Source organism: Haliotis rubra, unplaced genomic scaffold (assembly GCF_003918875.1).
Source record: "Haliotis rubra isolate DU_JTF1 unplaced genomic scaffold, ASM391887v1 Scf402, whole genome shotgun sequence".
NCBI classification, from domain to species: Eukaryota; Metazoa; Mollusca; class Gastropoda; order Lepetellida; family Haliotidae; genus Haliotis; species Haliotis rubra.
This window is the reverse complement of record NW_025767083.1, coordinates 674,061-697,089: the sequence shown is the minus strand read 5'-3', so window position 1 is coordinate 697,089 and position 23,029 is coordinate 674,061. Positions and strand designations below refer to the sequence as shown.

Sequence of the window (23,029 nt, the reverse complement as noted above, 5' to 3'; positions counted from 1 at the left end):
AGATCAATTCAATTTGTTATTGTCCCTAACACCAACACAGACTGACTGTTCTTGCTTTGTTGAGTCAGTGGATGACCTCTAAGGTATAGAAACTTCGATATCCACACGACCACCCTGGCAGCATTTCCCCACTTTCTAACTGGCATTGTGCCAAGGTACACTCCTCAAAGGGGTGGTCTGGACCACCAATTGTCCAACTTCCATTTTTTGTGGAAGCCACGGTGAGGGGGTTAGGCGTCTGACTTTTGTGTTGGCGATTGGGTTCCCGACTCTGAGAACGAGCGGTATAAAAATGATTTCAGTTTGTAGGATGGGATGACCAGTATAATTCCGATTTCATCATCTACAATCTGGTTTATTAAAATCGGAATTACCAATGTCAGTTTAACTACGACCTGTATATTCCTCTTTCAGCGATGGTAACAACATGTGTTATCTTTGTGTATATCAACCGTGTCAAGGTTGTCAGTATATATCAGCTGATTTCTCACCTACAACATACACTTCATACTGTGTCTGCCCCGAAAGCACCACATCACACGACACCGAGGTAGTTTGCAAACGCTTGAAGACATATTCATTTGAGACCGGGATGGTGAAGGTGAACTCACGATAATGTTGACAACAGTGGCAGCCTTCATCTTCGCCTTCATCGGCGTTGTCCTCGCAGAGCGACCCAATATCGTATTCATCGTCGCGGATGATCTAGGTAAAACGTCTATCAATCGGAAACATGTTTGTGACAAGTTCTTTGTAACTGTATCTTCGATTAGTATGTATGTTTAACTTAACATAAACTTTCGAGCAATACAAGGTATACTGTACACACCCATATCTGATGATGGACAATAAAACAGACAAGGCATGGTTATTCAATCGATATGGATTGGATTTGATTTCGTTTACATTTGGGGGCATGGTGGGCGAGGTGTCTAAGGTGCCAGGTTAGTGATCCAGCCAGCTTGAGGTGACGGAATCGAGCCCTCCTGTGATCGGGTGTAAAAACCTTGGAGTCAACTTTGTGTGCAGACTCGTTCAGTGGTGTAACAACCCCTAGTGTACAGTACACAGCCCTGTGCACTTAAACTAACCCACGAATCCGTTGGTATCTGACCAGATGGTGGCCACATGATACGCGCAAACTCCTTTTTGCAGGGACAGCAACGTGCAGTAAACTTGGACAAAGAACTGTGACTATGTGTCCCAGTCCACCCAGCTGTAAATGGGTACCTCGTAAGGATGAGAAAGCCACAATAACTCGGTGCGCCTAGTGGCCGCAAGAGTTGTATGATCACCGGGGAGTTGAGATTGATAATACGATGTTTTGTTGAGATTGACATCCAGTGATCAAGGGGGAAAACTATCAGCGTTTTGTGCATGTACTAGATTCATGGATATGTGCGCTATATAATTATCCTATAATAAATAATAATTATAATAATAATAATAACATTAAATTTGATGAGTTTCGGCGACTGTTTTCAGGTTTTGATAATATTTGGGATCTTTTGGTAAGTTTTATGTGTTTACTTTCATTTTCTTTCACTGCCTTTCTGTACTTTCTTACGCTGAGTTTGACTGGAGTAACTCTACATGACTTCATAATAAATAGATTTTGTGGGTTAACAGTCTCAACGTCCACTTCTGGGTTATGTTAACTAGGAAAATGAGTTGGCAGCAACACCGTTTTGGACCACGTCTTTCTGATGTATATCCCTGCACCCGCCGCTATGTATGTACCATACCATTTCAAGGTCCTGGGCCGATTCTCAATATGACAGAGATGACTGCCCTTCTAGAAAGAAAACAAATCAACACTGACCAGCATTCATTGCCAAACTGCATTGTTGCAGCGGCCAAAGTAAGCAATAAAACACACGCCGCTCACGCTGGCTGTAGTTATCTAATCGGTGTCTGGTGAACTGCAGGTTGCAGACAGAGGCTGTCCTTTATCTGTCGGCGCACCCTGGCAGTCTTAAAGCAGACAGGTTCACTAACCCCGACCATTGTGCGATTGTTCAAGTGCAGGTCCACTGTTGGTGACAAATCCCATTTCCACGCCCGCATAAGTTGGTCGTAATATTTCTAGCTGTATGTATGTCTCAAGACGACGAATTGCCCTGAGACCTTCCTGATTGACGTCATTGGTGTCGGAATGTTATTCTTTATTGGTGAACTTAAATCCGTGCTGAAGGAGGAGTAATGCTTGTGGAATGCATTTTGGATAATATAACTTGTTGAGTTATGCCGCCGTCGTATGACAGTAATCATCTAATCAAAATATTCTTTTGGTACCATTTCCTGACCAGAGAAACACCAAGGTAACTGTCGTGTAAAACTGACAAAAGAAATCGCTGTATATTAGTCTTGTTTAAAAACTATCTAAGATAGATGCATGGTGTAAAATGCCTTGATAAGATCAAGAAATCTGCAGTTAATCATGAGTACAGTCCTACAGCACGGTCTTGGCATGACAGTTGTCCAATTTGGGATATCAAAAACATGCTTTCAACTTAGTGAAAATGGAGCACAATTTACTGAAGGTCACACTTATACATGTATCGTGTATGGCCACCCACTCCGACCATACACGCATGCGCAGAACCTCTACGTTGAAAAGAAAAAGTCTTCTGATGAGGTCACACGGTTTAAGTCGCCAATTGTCTTGAAAGGCCTGGATCAGTTCTTGTTGGTTGCCTGGAGTATGTGGTCTCTGTCATACAAGATCCATCACATCCCAGTGGATGTAGAAATGATGGGACATTTGGATGAAGAATGTCGTCCATATAACGTTGAGCTGTCAGTCGAGTAACCATGTGCTCCAAGGCATGTAGCTTGTAACCTTTTCTGCATAGAACATTGTTGTTCTAGGACGATATATGTTTTGTCTTTTAAATACTTGCCATTAAATTTTAAAGTGTTATAGTTTCTTTCGGCTGTGAGTTTACATAGTTGATGTAGCATGTACTGTATAGAACACTGTTGTCCTAGGACGATGTGTTTTGTCTTGGTCTAGTCTGTATTTGTGTTTTTAAATACTTGATATTTCATTTTTAAGGGTTAACGTTTCTTTCGGCAGTGAACTGACATAGCTAATCAAAGTTAAGGTTTGTAAGAACATGTTGGTTGTTGCAGGCTGGAACGATGTTGGCTTCCGGAACGGTGACATGCTGACACCTAATATAGACAAAATGGCGCGAGACGGCGTGATACTGGACAGGAACTACGTGCAGCCACTATGTAGTCCGTAAGTGACTCAAACTTCAAATATCGAAACACTCTACCTACTTACGTTTTTTTGAAAGTTAGTATAATAAAAATATTAGTGCGATTCTTTCCAATCCAGATAGATAAACCAAAACATACACTTCGTTGTACAAAGAAATAGTCATTAACAACAAATAACAATTCATTACGAGTGTCATAATTATGTTTCAGATCCCGGAGTGCCTTTATGTCTGCAGTTTATCCCTTCAAATCTGGTCTCCAGGTAAGTACTGGGAGGACGATGGAGTTAGTAAGTGGGGTAGGTGTGACGCCTCTGTAAACAGTCTTTATGTTATAGTGCAGCGTGCATGTTGCAATGGGGGAACGCGTAAAGGATTTAGGTTACTTACATACTTATGTATGTGTTGTTCGAATCAACGACTAGCTGATCAAGGGACTCAAATGGACCTGTAACTATGTTTTATTAAAATTGTAATTGCTACAACACATTCACATTTGTCTTATCAATGTTATATAAAAAAAAATCATTGACAAAACCTATGCTGGTTGCAGGAGACAGGGCGACTCTTTGAAGGGAGTTTATCGTAACGCAGGTATTATCAATGCCAATATCGGTTGTGTTCAGCATTTGTGCTGATAGAGGGGAGAAAGTGGTTGTGCAGTGAGAGCACCACATAAGTGGAAACAAGAGTGGAAGACTTGTGGAGAGAGACACAGCCAACCATGGCTGATCAGCAATGTCTACCTCGTGCACGTGGATTCACAGATACCACCCAGAACTAATCCTAATTCTTGTCCAGTTGAGACACAACCGCGGTGTCGGCTACATTTACTAATCTACAATCTAAAAAAGGACAACACGATGAACGTGTAATAAAACCCCATGCACATATGGTACGAGTAATCTCCCTTTACAGCATCAAGTCATTGGCGCCGCACAGGCTGTTTGTTTCCCCCTAAACTACACCCTTCTTCCACAAGAGCTGAAGAAACTCGGCTACGCCACTCATATCGTTGGCAAGTGAGTACAGCATCCTAACACCTCACCAGACAACATGTCAAACGAGTTATGAGTACGTTTAAAGGGTCTTATGCATAAGTGTCGCATAACCTTGAGATATGTCCATAGCCCTCATTTGTTACTCACCGATGACAACGAGGTGTAGTGATGATGTCCACGGAATATCCAACAAGCTGATAACGACTAACCCCTCATACACTTCAGATGGCATCTTGGTTTCTGTGACTGGGACTGCACTCCGACCTATAGAGGCTTCGATACTTTCTTCGGATATTATGATGCAAAAGAGGACTATTACTGGCATAATACTTGTAAGTACTAAAAATAAACGGATGCACTAAATCCACCTCAAAATGGTGTGTGTGTGTGTGTGTGTGTGTGTGTGTGTGTGTGTGTGTGTGTGTGTGTTGCGTGCGTGCGTGTGTGTATGTGTGTGTGTGCGTGCGTGCGTGCGTGCGTGCGTTCGTGCGTGTGTTTGTGTGTGTGTGTGTCTGTGTGGTCAAAGACAATCACTTCGCTGTGCTGCATTGCGTCACCTCGGCGCGACGTAGGCATTAGATCGTGGGCTCGTGTGTTGCAGGGGTGAGTCAATAAGAATGACAAGCTGCGGCTGTGTTTGGGAGGTGACTTTTATTCCAGTATCAATTTGTGATTTGATCAGTCAATCAACCACCCTGTAAGAAAATATAACGAAGAATGATACAATTACCTAAACACGCAACACCTTCAGTTTCACATTACAAATTCCGAATATGTTATTGTTACTATTATTATTACTAGTACGTAAAACACTACATAGTTGTTATAATGATCATATAAACGATCAACCTAAATAGTCTTATGTGTGATAATTAAATACATGACATAAAACAATGCTTACATACCCTGTGAGTGACACCGGGTGTATCTATAAACCCATGTTTACATACCCTGTGAGTGACACCGGGTGTATCTATAAAACAATGTTTACATACCCTGTGAGTGACACCGGGTGTATCTATAAAACAATGTTTACATACCCTGTGAGTGACACCGGGTGTATCTATAAAACAATGTTTACATACATACCCTGTGAGTGACACCGGGTGTATCGGTTTACATACCCTGTGAGGTATCTATAAAACAATGTTTACATACCCTGTGAGTGACACCGGGTGTATCTATAAAACCAATGTTTACATACCCTGTGAGTGACACCGGGTGTATCTATAAAACAATGTTTACATACCCTGTGAGTGACACCGGGTGTATCTATAAAACCAATGTTTACATACCCTGTGAGTGACTGTGTTTAGTGAGTGACACCGGGTGTATCTATAAAACAATGTTTACATACCCTGTGAGTGACACCGGGTGTATCTATAAACACATGTTTACATACCCTGTGAGTGACACCGGGTGTATCTATAAACCAAAAACAATGTTTACATACCCTGTGAGTGACACCGGGTGTATCTATAAACCAATGTTTTTATCTATAAAACAATGTTTACATACCCTGTGAGTGACACCGGGTGTATCTATAAACCCATGTTTAAACCGGGTGTATCTATAAAACAATGTTTACATACCCTGTGAGTGACACCGGGTGTATCTATAAAACAATGTTTACATACCCTGTGAGTGACACCGGGTGTATCTATAAAACAATGTTTACATACCCTGTGAGTGACACCGGGTGTATCTATAAACCAATGTTTACATACCCTGTGAGTGACACCGGGTGTATCTATAAAACAATGTTTACATACCCTGTGAGTGATAAAACAATGTTTACATACCCTGTGAGTGACACCGGGTGTATCTATAAAACAATGTTTACATACCCTACACCGGGTATCTATAAACCAATGTTTACATACCCTGTGAGTGACACCGGGTGTATCTATAAACTATATGTTTACATACCCTGTGAGTGACACCGGTGTGAGTGACACCGGGTGTATCTATAAAACATACCCTGTTTACTATACCCTGTGAGTGACACCGGGTGTAGGAGTGATCTATAAAACAATGTTTACATACCCTGTGAGTGACACCGGGTGTATCTATAAAACAATGTTTACATACCCTGTGAGTGACACCGGGTGTATCTATAAAACAATGTTTACATACCCTGTGAGTGACACCGGGTGTATCTATAAAACAATGTTTACATACCCTGTGAGTGACACCGGGTGTATCTATAAAACAATGTTTACATACCCTGTGAGTGACACCGGAGTGACACCGGTGTATCTATAAAACAATGTTTACATACCCTGTGAGTGACACCGGGTGTATCTATAAAACAATGTTTACATACCCTGTGAGTGACACCGGGTGTATCTATAAACCAATGTTTACATACCCTGTGAGTGACACCGGGTGTATCTATAAACCAATGTTTACATACCCTGTGAGTGACACCGGGTGTATCTATAAACCAATGTTTACATACCCTGTGAGTGACACCGGGTGTATCTATAAACCCACACTACTGTTCTGGATTATGACATTCCTAAAACAAATAATAAGGACAATATCTTATTATGGCGACATTACATTGTAGGAAGTCAACTTCTTACTCAGCAATACATTCAAACAACCAATCAAACACATACATACATTTAGACATTTCATACTGATAAATTGACCCGTGAAGATCCAGGGTAGAATAGGTCTTCAGCAACCCATTCTTGTCATGAAAGGCGACTATGCTTGTCGTAAGAGGCGACTAACGGGATTGGGTGGTCAGGCTCGCTGACTTGGTTGACACATGTCATCGGTTCCCAATTGCGCAGATCGATGCTCATGCTGTTGATCACTGGATTGTCTGGATTGTCAGACTCGATTATTTACAGACCTTCGCCATATAGCTGGAATATTGCTGAGTGCGGCGTGAAACAAAACTCGCTCACTAACTCATACTGATAAATTAATAGGTATATTGGCTACTTGATATAAAATATTAATATTTACAATACTTTATATTATTTATAACATATTCAATGGATACGTTGTAATTCTATTTAGGTAGATATAAAGTAGATATCTAACCTGAGCTAGGTTGAGTGGCTTGTCCAGTGCATAGTTGTAAGTAGTAGGACCAGAAAAGTGTGCAAGTGCTATGGAGGAAAACTGTAGTTGATTGATATTAATCAAATACCGGTAGTAAGCAGATGGCTGTTGTATCAAAAACTAGATTGTTGAGGCGGGAATGAAATAGCCTGTCCAGACTGCTTTGATAAGTAATCCAAGCACATACAACTAATGAACATAAAACAACTTGAACTGATAATCTAAAACTTTATTCCTAAACAATATAAACACAATATCCTGTTACATTTCTATGTGCACATGGGTTTTGCCCAAGTGGTATACGACCATCATCACTTCAGGCTGTACTACCAAGTGGTACACGACCATCATCACTTCAGGCTGTACTACCAAGTGGTACACGACCATCATCACTTCAGGCTGTACTACCAAGTGGTACACGACCATCATCACTTCAGGCTGTACTACCAAGTGGTACACGACCATCATCACTTCAGGCTGTACTACCAAGTGGTACACGACCATCATCACTTCAGGCTGTACTACCAAGTGGTACACGACCATCATCACTTCAGGCTGTACTACCAAGTGGTACACGACCATCATCACTTCGGGCTGTACTACCAAGTCATGCTCACACTAGTGAAATACTGTTCAACGCAGCGTCTAACCCAGGTCACTCACTCACTCACTCACCTCACTCACTCACTTACTCACTCGCAGGGGTGAGTCCAGGTATTTGAGAAGTGGGGTCTGGCGTGATGGTCTGAGGGTGGGGCAGGATGTTACCATGCCATATGAGAGACTGACACAGGTACACACATCATGTGTCGGACGTGGATTCCGGGCTTGCACGACTGGAATCCCTCTTCATCAGATACACACTTGTCTGTCAAGTCATGAGTGGGATGGACATTACCTTTACTATACCGCATATACTGCACATAGGCTGCCTTCGAAACGTTCAAATCTATGATATAGCAAATTGGTAAAACCCTCGTCGAAAATCAAATGTACAAGCCAACATTTCTACATGCTCACTTGCTGTGTCGTGTTTCAGCCGGGTTTTTAGACTTCAGGAACAATAAAGAAGCAGAATGGGACTACCAAGGAAATTACTCTGCGGTGAGACAATTTTACATACCTTAGGTGAACCTTTCAGTAAAACAAAAGGATACCTCGGTGACGTTAGTCTTAAGGCCTTATGTTAGTGATACGTAGGATCAAAAGGATACCTCGGTGACGTTAGTCTTAAGGCCTTATGTTAGTGATACGTAGGATCAAAAGGATACCTCGGTGACGTCAGTCTTAAGGCCTTATGTTAGTGATACGTAGGATCAAAAGGATACCTCGGTGACGTCAGTCTTAAGGCCTTATGTTAGTGATACGTAGGATCAAAAGGATACCTCGGTGACGTCAGTCTTAAGACCTTATGTTAGTGATACGTAGGATCAAAAGGATACCTCGGTGACGTCAGTCTTAAGACCTTATGTTAGTTATACGTAGGATCAAAAGGATACCTCGGTGACGTTAGTCTTAAGACCTTATGTATGTGATACGTAGGATCAAAAGGATACCTCGGTGACGTCAGTCTTAAGGCCTTATGTTAGTATTACGTAGGATATCAAAACATCGCAGTACAAATGCTGCTGTCACTGTGTCCACCGTCTCATCATGTCATGTTTGGTGCAAGAAAAGAAACATGGGATATTTATGTATTTGGCCAATACTATATGTTGTATCAGCAGAGAGACGAAGATTTAACAGGCTAATATGGCGTGTTTAAGAGATATGCATTGTCGGTAGTTATTTTGGTTTTTATTTTTATTTTTTTGTTCCCTGTCACGATCCAGTGGGTTTTCACAGAGAAGATCCTGGATGTCATCAGTGCCCACGACAAGGACCAGCCACTGTTCCTGTACCTGCCATTCCAGAACGTTCACGCCCCTACAGAGGTGAGACTTCCGTAGTATGTACAAAACCTGTTGACGAGAGAACAGGCATCATCAGTCCTACCCCTCAGATAGTTTGTGTAGATATGTAAATGATATTCATATTCTATGTAAAACAAAAATGTCATCTGTATGACAACAGAGTTATTCATGTGTTATTGACTATAGATGACTACAGAACTATGCAGATATTATTCAGATAACTACACGATACTACAAACCGAAGCATGAGTCTCATTAACCTATTCAGACAATGACCGATCCGAATTTTGTCGTGTGAAAGTGAAAGTAGACATCATAAACAACTATGGTTTCACTGAATTCCAATTCCTTGTTTTATAAGAAAAGGCAGCATGACCTTAACTAAGACGTCACAAACTGCCCCTGTTTGATGAGGTCGTAAAATGATTCTCAATGCATCTGGCACACTGGTTACACCTGTTACGTGGGAATTTTTTGCGCTTATTCAGTGTAGTTCTGTAACGCACAATGTGATTGATATAATATCAAGTCCGTACCAGACCGTCAAACCTTTCTAGCGGGAGAGCCACGTTTTGAGATTCCACGATTTCCAGGTTTCCTTCTGTCAGAGCTCGCTGTACGACAGACCACGCTGCACGACGTGTTTGCAAGGGTTAGAATGAGTGTAGTGTTGCAATATACAAGTGCTTAGATGTATCAAATAATACTGATTAATATTAATGTATCCAGCTAAATGAATTGGTCTGGACTAGTTATTGTACTAAGTTGCGCAATAGGACGGGACCCAGTCAACAGGAAACGAGACTGTTGTGTAATCAATGTTTTGACTTGTATTATTCACCTGTTATCGGATACAGATTGTATTTACCTGCATGTATGTTCAGCTCACATTTAGTACACTCTTAACTGCAGGTACCCAAGATATATGAAGATAGGTTCCCACATGTTGTGAACGCCGGAAGGCGTGTATTCAGTGGTGAGTACCAGCCTTGTAAAGACATGTCACCAGACATGTTCAAGCCAATTAAACCAAGACTTTTGCCAGACTGATAGCTTGTTCACAATTGATTTAACTGAATCGAGAGCAGCAAGTGAGTGAGTTAAAGTTTTACGTCGCATCGGCAATAATTTCAGCCATATAGCGACGAGATCAAGGCAGCGCACATTCACAAATCTATCTTAATGACAAAGTTAAAGGGGGTTTATTAAAATATATATTTCTTACAGTATTATTTACAAATAGGAAAAGTGACAACAGATTTAATATGAGGCAGTTTGGCATACACATATACTTATGGTGATCATGGTGTATGCATTACATTCAGTGGAACAGACAATACAGGAAGTCGAAGTCTTTATAAGAGTAAACATGACCATGAGATGGGGTGCTTTGCATGTATCTACTCACAAACCTTTCAGATGAGAGGATTTAACATGACCGTGTATCAGAAACGTTCAGATTTCATAAATTACAAGCGAGTCCTGTAATTCCGCGCGTCCGGTAATTCTGCGCAATAGCGTACTTCCGTATCAAGGTTAACATCTTCTGATACCACATTTACGCTTGAAATAGGGACATTTCTACAGGAGACTGGCTTTTAATCACTAAAGGTAAGTAAATAACAGTAACTGACAGATAAATTGACAGTTTTATGAAAATTCGTTTGCTTCAGACTTTTAAACCTTTTTCTTCATTATTCATAATTGGATTTAATATGAAACACTCTTTCTTACATTGATGAAGTGATTTTTGAAAATAATCTGGCCCTAATACGCTTCCATACTTCGGGTCTCTAACTGGATGTTATGCGCATCAGTTGCTGCGCAGAATTACCGGACAGCAAGTGTTGTCGTCAGAACGCCGGTAAGGTCAACCGTAGGGCATAATGCAACGTTAGAATCTTATACTCGTCAATATAACTTATATTTCCAGGTAAATATGATGCATACCAGCATGTTAAGAGACTTTAGTTGCCGTGTTGCGATCCATGTGCTTAGGTGCGCGGAATTACCGGTCGGCATTGTATTATTTGTTTAGCATTGTGCAGTGATTCAGGTTCATGAGACAAAAACACAATTGTTAATTATTCACGTGCTGCATGATATCAATATTTGCCATCCTTACAGGGATGGTGAACGCCCTGGATGAAGCTATAGGGAACGTGACCGACGCCTTGAAGGAGAAGGGACTGTACGACAACACGTTGTTCCTGCTGACAGCTGATGTACGTCATTACGTGTGTTAATTAATGCAGTAACCTGTATAGTCCAGCAATGTGAACTGTAACCATACATAGACCAGATAAACATAGCGACGGGGTACGGTGCCATTAATAAACTCGCAATACTAACAGAGTTTGGCCCGCTGCTGTTCTGACATTTTCAGACTGGTTAAATCAAAAACGTATATATTTGCGAAAGAAAAAAACCCATCCACGTCACAATAACCTTTACATTTAACCACCACGTTGAAGCAAGTGGGGTTTGACTGTGCATTGCCACGGTGACTGATTATATTTTGACAGACAAGATAGGAAGATTGGCAATAATTTGGTTGGAGCAGGACAACTGCCGCCCGGACTATTGCCACCCAGTTATTTTACTATAATAGTGAGGACAACTGCCACCCAGAACTTTATGTAAGTGCATTTGCGAAAATGAATGCAGGTTGTCAATAAACACAAATTTAGATGATGAAAAAATGTTTTCTTCGTATATTCATATTCTGACTTTGAGCAACTTTTAACTTTGATGAAATTTTGAATGTGTGTGGACGTTCTGCGCAGTGTAGCCCACAACATTATTAATTATTAATATACGATATTAATATAGCGCACATAGCCAGGCAACTAGTGCTTGGTCAAGGCGCTGGTATTTATTCCGTCGATCATTGGATGTCAATCTCAACGGTACATCGTGTAATCTCAAGTCCCTGTTTGTAATGAGCTCCTCCAGATGAACTTTAAGAAATGTGTTATGTGTACATGACGAAAAATGTACTTGTGCATTTATTTGCAAGTGCTGTGAGTGCAAAGATGCTAAGTGCAATGTTATAGGTATTATGAAAGTAATAGTATATGCATCATATGCAGTTCTGTTTCATGTAATGCCATTTCGGTAATGCTTGGTCTAAATTCTAGATTGTAGTTGATGTACAAGATTTGTCTTGTGTTGCTGGAAGTTGGTCATATGGAAGAATCTGGTATTAGTTATGGAATACCATGTCAAACCCAAGAAAAGTTGGAAAAGAAATAAAAAACAATTTTTTTATGTTTTGGTATGCCTGTCAGCATACATCGGTACATCGGTTACATCTTACACATTTACTCCTGGACGGTGTCAGTATTAACAGGTTATAAGCACTCATAAGACTGACTTGACATTTCAGTATTAGTATCAGAGGTGAGTGAACTATTATCTGTAGCTGCCATATTCACTATGACATATACTGAACGTTGTTATTGATGTTGTAAGTGTTGAAGCTTGGACGCTTGTTGCAGAACGGAGGTGAGATATTCAGCTACGGCAACAACTGGCCCCTGAGAGGAGGCAAACACTCTCTGTGGGAGGGGGGTACGAGGGTGACGGCGTTCATGGCAGGGGCGGGACTCCAGAAGACAGGCTACACGTATGATGGGTACGATAGTTTCTCCGGTGACACCCGTGTCATAGCAAGTGTTTTGAAATCAGAGAGTTAGTTGATGTGTTCGTCACGCCGAGCACCCTGTCTAACAGGGGAACAATGTTTGGACTGAATTCCTGGTGTAGTTCATGCATATGTTGCTGGCAATGAATACTATCAACATGGTTGCTGGTCGATGTATGATGAAGGGCTGATTTCATGTACAGTACAATCAGAAATTATTGAGAATTTAAATATTGTAAAAAAAAATTAAACTGTTCACTCATTACTCACGGATTAAATGTGAATATTAGCAGAACATAATTCCAGATTCAAAGACAGGTGAACAGTTGGTATTTTGTCAAGTCACCATGGGCAGCAATGCAGGATTCAATGTGGCGGGGCATACTACTGATCAAAGAAGTTAGAAAGTCGTGGTCCATGCTGTCCAAATATCGGACCACCTCTTCTTTCATTTCAGCCATATTTGTCAGATTTTTCTGATTGACACTTTCCTTCATATGTCCCCAAACATTTTCTATCGGATTTAGGTCAGGGCTATAGCTTGGCCAATCTAATAATGTCATACTTTGGGTCCGAAACCAGGCCTGTGAATGCTTTGAACGATGTTTTGGGTCGTTGTCCTGCTGGAAAATCCATAATGTCCATAGAACACGTGAGCAGATGGAAGTACATGTCCCTCGAAAATATGTGTGTACCGCTCACTGTTCATATTACCTTCAAATACACAGAGAGGCGTTGCCCCTAACACAGATATGCCACCCCACACGTTAAATTTCGGACTGTACTTTGGGCACTGATACACAGGTTTTTCAGTTTGTTTGGTCCAGAATTTCAGTGTATTAGGAAACAGCCACACAGAACTTTCATCTGAGAAAATCACATTGTCCCAGTTAAAATTTCTATGCTGTAAGCACCATTTCAACCTTCGCTCCTTTTGTTCAGGTTTCATGATCGGTGATGGAATTCCTCGACTTTTCTGCCAATCCATTGCATGCAGCTCAGTTCTAATTGTCTCCTTACAGACAGCCAAAGTTCCACTATCAATCATATCCAGCCTTAAGTTTTCTTAACTCCTTCGTTTGTTTCTAGAAATAAGAATACCAAGCCGCCTCCTGTCACCGACAACCATTTTCTGGGCCTACTTGCGCCTCCCTGGTGCTCAATGCCATATCCATTTGCAGTATTTTTCAAAACACGATAAAGAGTGGACAAAAGGATGCCTGTTCTACTTGAAATCACTTTAGCTGATCTGATGTCCTTGTTATAATACTCTAAAATCAACTTCCTCTTCTCTAAATCATCCATAGTGAGGATCACTGAAAATGACGTCTGCTAGCATGTAAACAAAGGGGGATAACTTTTCACAAACTAATGAAAAAGGATTAACGGAGTTGTCTCTCTTGAATGAAACCAAGCACTTGATAGCTGGTCAAGGTTGTTTATACTAGAAATCCAATTAAACATATTTCTAAAATTCTCAATAATTTCTGGTCATACGATATGTTGCTGGTTGATGTCATGTATTTGCTGGTTGACGTCATGTATATTGATTGTCGACGTCATGCATGTTGCTGGTTGATGTCATGTATGCTGCTGGTTAATGGTATGCATGTTGCTGGTCTATGTCATATATTTTGCTTGTCGATGTCATGCATGTTGTTGGTCGATGTCATGTATGATGAAGGGTTGGTTTCACGTATGTTGCTGGTTGATGTCATGTATGTTGCTGGTCGATGTTATGTATATTACTGGTCTATGTTATGTATATTGCTGGTTGACGTCATGTATATTGCTGGTTGACGTCATGATTGTTGCTACTCGTGGTTGATGCGATGTATGTTGCTGGTCGATGCCATGTATGTCGCTGGTCGATTCCATGTATATTGCTGGTCGATGCCATGTGTATTGCTGGTCCATGTTATGTATATTGCTGGTCGATGTCATGTATGTTGCTGGTTGGTGTCATGTATGTTGCTGGTTGATGTCATGTATGTTTTGCTGGTTGATGTCATGTATGTAGCTGGTTGACGTCATGTATGTTTCTAGTTGATGTCATGTATGTTGCTGGTTGACGTCATGTATGCTGCTGGTCGATGTCATGTATATTGCTGGTCGATGTCATGTATGTTGCTGGTTGATGTCATGTATGTTTCTGGTCGATGTCATGTATATTGCTGGTCGATGTCATGTATATTGCTGGTTGATGTCATGTATGTTTCTGGTTGACGCCATGTATGTTGCTGGTTGATGTCATGTATGTTGCTGGTCGATTTCATGCGTGTTGATGGTTGATCCTGAAATGTGTAATGTTGTTCTGCAGAAAGTCAAATACTCTTGATAAGATGACAGTTTTAGTAGCATTATGGATGTTTAAGTAATACTTACAGATTAAAGGTCTGGATGAACAAAAGATTCAGGTCGTCAAACAATCTTGCTTTACTTCTTTTTTTTCAAATCAATTATGCCACTGTTTGCATAGGATGATCCACGCTGTAGACTGGCTGCCCACTTTGGTTTCCGCCGCCGGGGGAACGCCGGGTAAGTGTCCTGAAATACTGTGCAAATAAAATAGGGAATCACGAAATGTAAAGTTTAAATACAAGGATTAATACTGTTGAATCTGTACTGGTGCTACCTAATCGTCAAGATTCCTGTCCACTAAAAACCTCTCCGATGTCCCCATGATGAGCCGTCGTGCTATGGCAACTGCATTGCGGTTTATATGCTGCAGTGACCGACAGAGATGGAATAGATCAGTGGGACTCTATCAGGAATGGCCTTCCATCAAAGAGAACCGAGTTCATCTACAATCTGGACTATCTTGTCATTCCGCTGGAAGGTCAGGCTGGCATTAGGTAAGGGCTTGAAACACATCACAGGAAGTAAATAGATCTTACATAAACTGAAGGACTAAAGATAGTATTTTTAAGCAATTATAATTTAAAGGAAAGTATATTGGTAAGATGACTAGTGAAAGATCCGCAGGTGTATATAACTACTTCTTAATCAAGTTATATTTTTAAAATACAGCCATTGAAAGTATTCTTTGAGTGCTTGCTGAGCGTTTCGCTGCTGAGAGCTATAGCGTCTTAGTTCCTCGGTGTTTTAAAACAATAGTCCCCAGTTAAGAGTCTTCCTTCAAGCAACCGGACCCCACGATACGTCTGCAGCCTTTAAGAGAAGAGAAAATGTCCAAAGAAAGGCACTAAAGGCAATGTGACGAAAGGCATGCAGATTCTCTAATTATTGCCAAACATTTTCTGTCATAGAAATATTTTGCAGCAGCTCTATAGCTTGTATCATGTGCCTTTTCAGGATGGACAATTACAAATTGTTGCTTGGTTACCCTGGACAGCAAGATGGCTGGCATCGTCCCATGAACAACACAAATGATGATATCTACGAACAGATAGTATATGACCTTGACCCTGACAAAGTACAGTTATTTGATGTAATAGGTGCGTATCTGTTCTCACAACGTTATGTTACAGTAAGAGAAAATACTTATCTACACAAGTGATGACAGATGTGAGGTGGTGAGGTGAAATTGGGTTTAACGTCGTGCTTGAGAATATTTCGCTCATATGACGACGTGCATGCGTGTGTATGTGTATGTGCGGCTGCTTGTACTAGCCCAGACTTAAGCTGGTTTTACAGTGCTAGCCCACTGAGATACCATGCCGCAGTGAAGCATGAATACCCCACTCAGACACATTATACTGACTCCGAGCCGACCAGTCCTTGTTCTACCCATTAATACCGAGCGCCAGGCAGGGACCAACAAGTACCATATTTTAACGTCTTTTGGTATGACGCGGTCGGGGATCGAACCCGCGACCTTCCGCTCTCCGGGCGGACGCTCTAACCACTACACCACGGAGGCGGTCCGATGATGACAGATTAACAATATCTATTTTGAAGGATTTCGTATAATTTAAGCTTTTAAAAAAGGTCTGGACGTCATGGAAATTGATGTAACCTTGAAGACCCGGGTCCGACCTGGTCTGCAACAACACATGCATTTCGGTAAGAGTCAAATAACGGGATCGGGTGATCAGGGTCGCTGACTTGGCTGATGCTCGCTATGTCAATCACTTGACCTACCAATGTGATTTTTCGTCTGTCCAGCGGACCCCACAGAAAGACATGACCTGTCTGCCCAACTACCAGACGTTGCTGCTAAGCTCAAGTCTCGTCTACTAGAGTACCGGAAACAGATGGTCCCTGCCAACTCCCCCAAAGCTGACCCAAAGAGTGACCCCAGGAAGTTTGGCAACGTTTGGACACCTGGCTGGTGCAAGCAATGACTTGTGTTTTATAACGGTCGTACAAGAGTTCGTCATTCTGAACATGAGAGATGTTTGACGTATAAAATAATTCCGTATGGTCCTGTTAAAAGTTATTTTCAGTTTACTTTCATTTTCGAAATAACTAATCTCTCATTACATGCAGTTCAAGCAATGTATAACAACTCTGACTTCAGTTATCTTTCCTGGATATTATATATCGGCTTCTGGCTTAGTTACCTGGCTCACGCCGAGCCACAGTGCAATCGCAAATAAAAATGACAAATATATTAGGGTTTTTCGTGATCTTTTCCTGAATTTGTACTCGCTGAAAGTAGAAACGTACCCTGAGACGTTTGTGTTATGTGTATTTGCGACCATAAAGGCCTTGTTGGCGAGGTACTGCTGGACCTTGTCTTGGGTACCTGTGTCATATTGCTTCCTGAAACACGAACTGGTGTTAGGTAGAGTCTTTGACATTAAGAACATAGCCATCATCTACTTGGAATTACGGATCATCTGTCCAGAGTGAGCTAATTTTGTAATATTCTAACCTGATGAATGGGCCAGATAACTCTATATGAAAACAACTGCTACTAGGTGATTGTTTATATTGCCCACGTTACGTGAACCAGATGCGGTCAGACCCGTGTGTATCCGGGTTAGAATTGGTGATCAGCAATCCATGATTGTCGCAAGAGGAAACTATTGGGATTGGATGGTCAGATTCGCTGGATTGAAGCATGCCATCGTATCCATATTGCGCCAGATTTACAGACCGGCGTTATACAACAAACAGGACAAAACGATACTGCCAGCGTGTTGAAGAGATTGGTGATATTTTACGTCAGCTTCTGCACGTTCTATGCTATTTCTCTTTGTAAGAACACGACTTGAGCATCCTTGCTCTGAGTTAAAAAGATAAGTTCAGTTCAGCCTGGCCCCACTCACCCCTCAAACCAGTGGTTGATATTATAACGCGTTGCCATGACATGCGTATGATCCACTAAGCCGCATAATCCAATCAAATGTTGTTATCTCACATCAATGTCAGCCTACAGGTTTATTACACCTGATTCCGTAGTTTAACAAACACATTTCGTCAGTGCAGACAGAATCATCTGACATCTGTGATTCGTTAAATGTTTGTGTTTTACAAATGTACATCCATCCAGTAAAAAAAGCCGATCATGGTTAGAGCTGTATTTTCAACACAGTGACTTATGCTACACTAACAACATCTCACTACACAAAGTCATGCAAAATATTTTTTATTTTTTATTTTTTATTTTTTTATTTTGCTACTTTACAGTTTGTTTGTTTTTGGGGTTTTTTATATTTTATTCAGCCGCGGTAACCAATACTCTATATAAAATTCTCACTATACCAATATCAAAGTTTCTATGAAGCTTTTCATTATATACTAGTGTCCAAAAGAAACGATACCACGTGTTTCAAAGATCACTAAATGAAAACAAAACAACATAGACATTTCAAATTGATATCTTTCATTAGATAAATGATTTTACGGCATGTGTACAAAAAGTCATGGCAACCAAAGATTTACAATCATTAACACAGGGCTTTAAACGAAGTGTGGTGCCCAAAATTGAAATTTCATTTTAGCACAGTGGAGGAGGCTAGTGAGGGTAGTCTCTGAAAACAGTCTTAACGCCACTTTAGTACCGGGTATGTCCACCAGCAGCTGCGATACATGCCATGACACGCCTCTGAGCTGATGACGTCAAACGTCGGATGACGTTAGGGGCGATTCGTTGCCACTCATCCTGGAGACAATGTTCCAATTGTTGGAGGTTGGCTGGGGGCGCAGGGCGTTTTTTGATTTTCCGATTGAGGTGATCCCATATGTGCTCAATGGGATTCAAATCCGGTGAACACGTTGGCCATGGCAAAACCTGTATGTTGGCGTTGGCAAGGGAAGTTTTGGGTCAATCTTGCCGTATGAGGCCTAGCGTTATCGTGCTGGAACACGATTCCTCCTGGATGCTGTTGGGCGAATGGCTGCACGACTGGTCGTAAAACCTCATCCTGGTAACGCTGTGCATTCAGGTTCCTCCGAATAATGACGAGCCTTTTCACATCACCGCAGATACTTCCCCACATCATTACACCTCCGCCTCCAAATGCATGGACGTGCTGGATGCAGTTCGGCGCCAAACGTTCACGAACTCTTCGGTATACTCGCTGCCGACCATCGTTCTTGTAAAGGCAAAACCGGCTTCGTCCGAAAACAAGACACGTGCCCAGTTTCGACGTTGCCACCGCCGAACACACCTGGCCCATATCAATCGGTTGACTCTGTTTTGACGTGTCAGGTAGACTCCGCGGTAGGGGCGACGTGCACGGATACCATGTGCCTGCAGTCTCCTGTAGACGGTTTGTCGACTGATCCGGTGTCCCAGTCCCGTCGCCGCCGTTAACGTCGCAGGAACGAAGCGGTTACGTAGGTGAAGTAACCGGATGTGGTTGTCTTGAATAGGCGTGGTCACCCGGGGTCTCCCGCTTCTCGGCCTGTCTGTTGTTCGGCCTGTTTGACGCAACCGTCGCATTAACCTGGTAACGATTATGCGCGCGCATCCCAAACGTTCTTGCTACAGCGGCGTGTGATGCTCCCTGTCGGACCATTCCAACGGCTCTTTCTCTCTCGATCGCTGTCAAACGTGCCATTTCCTTTGTGTGCTTTTTACTGCTGTGGGCACAACGTGTCAGACCAGCGGTTTTATACAGTTCATCTGCACGTGCATTTCGTGCTACACGACTTAACGTCATTTTGAGTATTAGTGCGATTGCTTCTTAAGTGAATAAATGTTACCGGTTTTTTCGATCGAATACGTTTGCTTAGGAACGTGGGATACACAGAAATATGTTTTTTTCTCCAAAAAGTATCATTAATTTAAAAATATTGAAAAAAATATTTGGTATCGTTTCTTTTGGACATGAGTTTAGATTTGTAATATGCTCTAGAATTATATATAGGCAAAGTTTGTGTATGTTGAATCACTCATGATAGATTTACAATAGAAAATATAATTGGTAAAAGTTTAAGGCTATAAACCAGTAGTCCCTGACCACGTGGACTTGTATTTTTTTATGTCATGCAAAATATTGTCTCCAGAAAGTTTGTGGATTTTAGTATTGTTTAACGCAATAGGTCAGCTATAGGGCGACGGTCAGTAAATAATCTGCTACTAGAATAGGATAAGGAAAAGGATTTGGGTGCAAACCTTGGTTGCCCTCTCCATTTTTCAGGAGACTAGCCTTATATAACACAAATGAAATTTAGATAAAAGACCACAGATAAAGCTCACCACAGATGCCCTAACACGCCACATGAAGAAAGATGTTGTAGTTTCTATCGTTCATATTAACAGAAAACACGCACTCAAACGCAACCGTGTAGGCTCACGCGAATCTCAATTTTGTTGTGAGTATAAAAGGAAATCACGTGCTCCCTAGGCGCAGTTAGAGTTTTGACTGATCTCTGAGGTAGGTGCGAATGTGTTTTTACCGTCATATTATCACAACACGGAATACAAATTCGTGACAATGACAACGCCGGTTCAGGTACACTGCCATTTCATGTAACATGCTACTAGCATTCAACTGTTGCTGTGACATGCATCATATCGACCCTGTTTAGTGGGAAAGATTTCCGCCCGTAACCCCCGTATTTTTTGCAATCATTCTATGCCTAAGAATATAGGTCTATGGTTTTTATAAAAAAAAAGCCTAAAACTAGCCTAAACCCTAAACCCTCGAAATATCCTAATAAATAGAATACATTTCTAGCGGGGTTACAGGCGGAACTCTTACCGCTCGATCATTTTTTTTTACTTACAAGATAATCCATCCAGTAAGTGAAAGCATGATTACCTACTGAACCTAGGGGCTCGAACTCGCATTCTCCTTGCCATACAATGTTGCCTCCCGATTTCTATAGGTCGCCCATTACGACGTTCATAAGACTCTGGGGGCATCTGGGATGGTTGCACTGATTTGTTCGGAAGAGAGTAATTCTGGATTGGGGAAACAATCTATTTTTGTGATTGTCTTCAAACCATTTTTTATAGTTTATTACACAGGAGCTATTGCTTCACCCCCATCAAGTTAATTATATAATTTTGAAGTGGATGTGCCATTTAAGGAGTACATCATATTTCTGTGACTTATACCGTATGTGCCCATGGCGCGTGTCCAGGGGATTCCATGAGTCTGAAGTATGTAGTAGGTGTCGCCTCTCTATGCACGACATGGAGTGGGTATTTCTGACGAATGTGTAGATGTTGGTGTTCACGACGAATAGACGGACGTCCATCTGTGTGCACGGCGAACATGTATGTAGTGGGCATGTATAAGGTATGGAAGGTACTCACCTTTATGCACGACACGTACAAAATGTGTATGACAAACGTAGTTTTTCATCCATTCATGACGTATGTAGAATTCCTGCATGTGGCAAGTAGTCTTAGTAGTATATTTTAATTGTCTACTTCTGTGTAGATATTGATTTCCGCCCGATACTTGAAGATATGATGAAAATGAATAAAATATTCCTCTATCTGACTAGAAATCACGGGTATATGTGAACGTATTACATTGAATCTGAACGTATGTAAACTCGTTTCAATGATTTGCCAAACACTTCATCAATCTGCCAATTTTGGTCATCCATCCAAGGATTCCCCGCAACCAAAGTTGCTAAACTTCCACTGATTTTTGATCAGACAACCACGAGAATTCCTTGTCAGGCAACGAGAATTGCTTTTAGCAATAGGTATTTTCTGTACAAGTAGAGCTTATGACAAATTCTAACCGTGAAGACCCGGGGTAGAATAGGTCTTCAGCAACCCATGCTTGCCACAAAAGGCGACTATGCTTGTCGTAAGAGGCGACGAACGGGATCGGGTGGTCAGGCTCGCTGACTTGGTTGACACATGTCATCGGTTCCCAATTGCGCTGATCGATGCTCATGCTGTTGATCACTGGACTGTCTGGTCCAGACTCGATTATTTACACACCGCCGCCATATAGCTGGAATATTGCTGAGTGCGGCGTAAAACTAAATTCACTCACTATGACAAATTCATTTATACTACCCATCAAAACTTTAGACTCAATACCAGTGTAAATGTAGCCACTTACTTCAGTCATCCATTCTAAACTAGATTTTGCTAAATATTCCATACTGTTTAAAGGTACTGTTTAAACATGGACTGATGTATTGTAAAACAAATTAGTAACGTTGTAAAGATTGTCATGAGTTCAATAAATGATGAAACTCGGTGAAAATTAGCGAATTCTCAACAAAACTTTACTCCAAAACGCAGCTGTTCACGTGCACTATATTTGCACATGCTTTTCAGCAATTTGATGCATGATCCTCGTGCAATGCATCTGCGTAAGGTTTGGAGTTGGTTACCCTAAGTTAGAGGAGAAATTTATTTTCGATGTAACTATATCGATGTGTCTATACATAACATAGTGAGTGCTTTAAGTGAATCTAAACTTATGATGGCTAGTATATTAAAAACTCATTTTCTCCCTGATTACCTGTATTGTATGCTTTGATCACTGTACTGAAGGAGGGGCCGTGGGGTAGCCTAGTGGTTAAAGTGTTAGCACGTCACGCTGAAGACCCAGGTTCGATTCCCTACATAGGTTCAATGCGTGAAGCCCTATTTCTGGTGTCCAACGCTGGACGTATTGCTAAAAGTGGCGTAAAACTAAACCCACTCCTTTCTGTATTGAAGGATGGCCACTTATGTGTATATTTCTAAATGTGTCTACAGTTATACATTTTCACTTTCATCCATATTTGTCCACTTTGTGTACTTCTGACTGTTTAGGGGTTAAG

General features: G+C 41.4%; 1 protein-coding gene across 1 annotated transcript; it reads left to right on the top strand.

The window, feature by feature from the left end:
* Window positions 1–488: 488 nt before the first annotated feature.
* Window positions 489–17,444, top strand: LOC124287590 (arylsulfatase B-like). The gene is made up of 14 exons (XM_046724074.1): window positions 489–709; window positions 3,136–3,247; window positions 3,439–3,490; window positions 4,146–4,249; window positions 4,454–4,560; window positions 8,349–8,413; window positions 9,142–9,243; window positions 10,135–10,198; window positions 11,350–11,447; window positions 12,723–12,859; window positions 15,348–15,406; window positions 15,600–15,723; window positions 16,184–16,326; window positions 16,997–17,444. The coding sequence occupies exons 1-14, from the start codon at window positions 616–618 to the stop codon at window positions 17,173–17,175; spliced, it is 1,440 nt and encodes a 479-aa protein (XP_046580030.1). The 5' UTR covers window positions 489–615; the 3' UTR covers window positions 17,176–17,444.
* The last annotated feature ends 5,585 nt before the right edge of the window (window positions 17,445–23,029 follow it).